The 5,096-nt window shown below is 35.0% G+C and overlaps 1 protein-coding gene across 1 annotated transcript; it reads right to left on the bottom strand.

Moving 5' to 3' along the window:
* Positions 1 to 3,501: 3,501 nt before the first annotated feature.
* On the bottom strand, positions 3,502 to 4,431 carry LOC308345754 (olfactory receptor 5K1-like; the record flags this gene model as incomplete). The annotated part of the gene is made up of 1 exon (XM_080808207.1): positions 3,502 to 4,431. The coding sequence occupies one exon, from the start codon at positions 4,429 to 4,431 to the stop codon at positions 3,502 to 3,504; it is 930 nt and encodes a 309-aa protein (XP_080664333.1).
* Between the last annotated feature and the right edge of the window lie 665 nt (positions 4,432 to 5,096).

Genomic DNA, 5,096 nt, shown 5'->3' with positions numbered 1-5,096 from the left:
CTTCTTTCCTCATTCTTGATTCTTTTTTTTCTATTCGTTTTTTTTCTTTGCTCTTATTTCAGTGGCTATAACATTCATTATGAAACTGAATACAAGTGATGACAGTAGACATCCTAGAGTTATTCCTGAATTCAAAAGGAAGCATACACTGTTTACTATTAAGGTAATATTTATTTATGTTTTTGGTACTTAACATTTTTGTTAAAGAACTTCTTTTTAATTCCAAATTTGTTAAGTGTTTTTTGATAGAAGATGACTAAATTTATTATGCCTCCATCAGAAAGGATGTATACCCAACTTTTGTAACAACATGGATGGGACTGGAAGAGATTATGCTGAGAGAAATAAGTCAAGCAGAGAGAGTCAATTATCAGATGGTTTTGCTTATTTGTGAAACATAAGAAATAACATGGAGGACATGGGGAGATGGAGAGGAGGAGTGAGTTAGGGGAAATTGGAGGGGGGGAGAAACCATGAGAGACTGTGGACTCTGAGAAACAAACTAAGGGTTTTGGAGGAGAGGGGGTTGTGAGCTTGGGTGAGCCTGGTGGTGGGAATTATGGAGGGCATGTATTGCATGGAGCACTGGGTGTGGTGCATAAACAATGTATTCTGGAACACTGAAAAGAAAATAAAATTAAATAAATAAATTTTTTAAAGAAGATGATTAAATCTGACCAAACTTTTTTTTTCATCTGTTTAAACTGCCATATTATTTTCTTTTAATCTACTAATGAGACAAATTACACTGTTCAATTTTCAAGCACTAAAGCATCCTTAAATCCCTGGAAGGCACCACTTTGGTCATATTATACTTTTCATAGAATGCAAGATTCTGTTTGCAAATTTGAAGAATCTAAGGAGGTATAGGGTTATGAATCAGACTGTCTTACAATTTTCCTTTCTCATGTCCAGGTTTTTTCAACCTCATAAATGTATTTGGGAGTTTATCCTCTGTTTGGATTTTCTGTTTTTAACCGGTGTAGTATTCATGAGAAAGATTGTAAGCTTCCAAATGACATCATGTTCCTTAATCTAGTAACATTCATTAGTAACTAAGGCAGCGTGCTTTGCATTAAGAGAGAGTTTGCTATTTAGAAATTAGTGCTGGCAGTTGTTAGAGAGGTTCTATTGATAGTTCCAAGGACCTGTGACTGATCTTTGCCAAACTGATCCATTTTTACTAGAATGTATCTGTGACATTGCCAATTATATGAGAGGCATTTAAGGTATTAAAATATTTGGTTTCCTTTAGTGATGAAAACTGGCTTTCCCAACATACACTAATGGACCAACCATTTTCTCTTGAAATAACTGTAGTTGTTAGTTTCCAATGAATATATTTTCTGATGATGCTAAAATCACATTATTCAATGCTAGAGGCTGAGGGTTCAGTGGAAAACTTTTGCCAAAGATTCTAGTTTGCACGCATAGGGATATTTGCTTAAAAAGGCATTTGGGTCATATGGCCGTTAAAGCACTGTTTGGGATACAGCCTGCTCCATAGTTCTCAGAGCGTGTTTTTTCTCCAGACTAAATTGAAAAATAGATTTCATTTTGGTTCCTTATGCCCAAAAGTGAATTAAGGATGGAACATGGGGTGTGTCCGGGGGGCTCAGTTGGTTAAACATCTGACTTTGGCTCACATCATGACCTCAGGATCCTGGGATCGAGCCTCAAGGTGGGCTCCATGCTCAGCAGGGACTCTGACTGTCCCTCTGTATCATTAGTTTTGATGTAATCTTCTCTCCTCGTTCCTTTCCCACTCTGATTTCTCCCCCTTCATTTTTTCCTTCTCCTAATGCTTAGGAGACAGGAATAGAATTTAGTGATTCATCACTTAACATATAATACCCAGTGCTCATCCCAAGCACCCTCCTTAATGCCCATCACCCATTTACCCCATCCCATCACCCATCTCCCCTCTAGCAAGACTGTTATTCCTCTCTATATAAGAGTATCTTATGGTTTGCCTTCTTTCTGTTTTTATCTTATTTTTTCTTCCCTTCCCCTATGTTCATCTGTTTTGTTTCTTAAATTCCACATAGGTGCGAAGTCATATGATATTTGTCTTTCTCTGAATGACTTATTTTGCTTAGCCTAATACACTCTAGTTCTGTCTATGATGTTGCAAATGGCAAGATGAGCTGATGAATGAATAAAGAAGAAATTATATAACTATAAATATATATATATACACACACACACACACACAGTGGAATATTGGCCATCAGAAAGAATAAAATCTTGCCATTTGGGTGATGAACCATGAGAGACTCCTTCATATTTCTGTATGTAATGGATCAATAAATATTTATATTTAGGTATTTAGAATGTTCCCAATTTTGTGCCTCATTTATGCTTACAGCATCTCCAAATTTTTCTTAATGCTGTGAATGTATCAGTAATTTACATTGGAATCAGTACAAGTTGGTGGAATTTCAGTAACAAACATAATAAATAATATTAGAGAGAAAGAAATAGGGATTTCTGTATAAATTCCATCTATTTCAACTACATTTTGATAAATCATGAGTATACAGATACTCTATTTCAGAGAATCTGAGAGTAAAGTTGACTAACAATAAAGATGAAAGTAGTTTTTCTTTATTATGCATTTTGCCTAGCATTCTTTTCTTGTTTTTAATATTTTTAATTGTCATAAGAGATATATAACAAAATTTCCCCTTTTAATGATGAAAATATTCTTGATTTAAGAATAGATACTTCAGGGACGCCTGGGTGGCTCAGTTGGTTAAGCGGCTGCCTTCGGCTCAGGTCATGATCCCAGGGTCCTGGGATCGAGTCCCACATCGGGCTCCTTGCTCGGCAGGGAGCCTGCTTCTCCCTCTGCCTCTGCCTGCCTCTCTCTCTGCCTGTGCTCACTCTCTCTGACAAATTAAAAAAAAAAAAAAAATCTTTAAAAAAAAAAAAAAAAAAAAAAAGAATAGATACTTCATATGAATTGATATTCAAATATAGTCCCTTGAATAAACCCAAAGAAAATTAAGAACCAAATATATACAGTGTACTTCCGATGGATGGTGTTCTTTAAGAAGGGATTAATTCCTGAGAACCTGGAATGGGATAAACTTTGTAAAATTATGCTTTGGAATTCTAGAAACTTGTCAACAAAATTAAATGAGGGTGATCTTTACATATACTGACTTGTATTCATAGTATTTGTTGAAAATTGTAACTCATTACTCTTTGAAACAATTAGTTAATAGTTTAGCTAATTTTTCTGTGGCACAGTATGTGACCTCAATAATAATTATTTAATTCATTCTTAAAGGGAGCTAGTAGCTATGATTTTGGGATACATATTAGCAGAATCTCTCCTTGCAGAACTTATTTATTTGATTCCTATACTATCATGTTATAGTAATTGAATATTTTATGGAAAAAGTGGTCCTTTTCTACTTTCTCAATATTCCATGATCTTGAAAAACATTTTATCAAATTAAATTTTCCACAGATGATGATATTTCTCTTAAAATGTTATAAAATTTTCTTTATAATTTTTTTCATAGCATTTATTACTTCCTTATTTCTTAGACTATAAATAAAAGGGTTTAATAAAGGGATCACTATGGTATAAAAAACAGCACCAGGTATATCTTTATCCTCTTCTTTAACTGAATGTGGTCGAATGTACACAAAGATAAGAGAACCATAGAATATTGAGACAGAGAGAAAGTGGGATGCACATGTAGATAAGGCTTTGCTTTTTCCCTCTTTGGATTTCATTTTGAAAATAGTAAAGAGAATGTAGAAGTAAGATATTAAGACGCTACCAACAGTGAAGAGTTGAACGGAACCTGCAAAGATAAATATCATCAATTCATTGATATAAGGGTCAACACAAGAAAGTCTGTACAATGGAAAAACATCACAAAAAAAGTGATTAATTTGATTTGACCAACAAAAAGTTAGCCTAAAGAGAAACCCTATTTGAATCACAGAATGCAGATTTCCAGCTATATAGGCCCCTGTGGTCATCTGAATGCAGAGTTTCTTGGACATCATGGTGTGGTACTGCAGTGGGCTGCATATGGCCACATAGCGATCATAGGCCATTGCTGCCAGGAGAAAACAATCTGCAGTTTCAGCAAGGCAGAGAAAATAAAATTGTACCATGCACTCATAAAGGGAAATCATTCTGTCTTTAGAAAAGGAGTTCTCTAACATTTGGGGGGTAATGGCACAGGAGCAACAGGAATCCATCAGAGCCAGGTTGCCCAGAAAGATGTACATTGGTGTGTGAAGACGATGCTCCATAAAAATCAGTGCCACCAGGCCAAGATTCCCCACCATAGTGATCACATAGATAGTGAGAAACAGTACAAACAGGAGGCTCCTCATCTCTGGGCGATCTGTAAATCCTGTGAGGATAAATTCAGTGGTCAAGGAGTAGTTATCTTCAGTCATATTTGCCTTCTCTGTTGAGATAGGAACTCTGGAGATATAAGATTAAGGGAAATTAGAGAATTGATTCCATTTACTATAGCACCAAGAACCATAAGATACCTGGGAATAAACCTAACAAAAGAGGTAAAGGATCTGTACTTGAGGAACGACAAAACACTCATGAATGAAATTGAAGAAGACAAAAAAATTTGGAGTAGCATTCCATGCTCATGGATCAGAAGAATAAACATCATAAGATTGTAATTTAGAGTGTGTAAAACTTTCCTTCCAGATTTTTCTTTTTACAACAAAGAGAGAAGCTTCTTCAAACTCCTCTTAGTATCTCTGGACACAGTCACACAAACCTCTAGGGGATAGCCATTCCCCTAAAATGTCAGTTTGATAACTGAACTCTGAAAATCAGCATTCCCATGAATATTTTTGTAATTCCAAGAAGAATGCTTACAGAGGAAAATGTTTGTCTTTATGAATTCATGTATGAATAGTGTAGAAATCTAGCATTCTATTATTTGGTTCATGGTTGACAAAAAAATTTCAGTGTCAGTTTCTGAATTAAAGATCCTTAATATAATTTTAATATCATTTTTATGTATACATTTCTTTTTTTTTTTAACTGAGCAAAAAGTTTTCATATACTCTCCCAGTGGAATGAATGCTTGAAAAGA

Source organism: Martes martes (assembly GCF_963455335.1).
Source record: "Martes martes genome assembly, chromosome: 1".
Lineage (NCBI taxonomy): Eukaryota > Metazoa > Chordata > Mammalia > Carnivora > Mustelidae > Martes > Martes martes.
The sequence above is the reverse complement of the archived record's forward strand: the minus strand, read 5'-3'. Positions and strand labels throughout refer to the sequence as shown.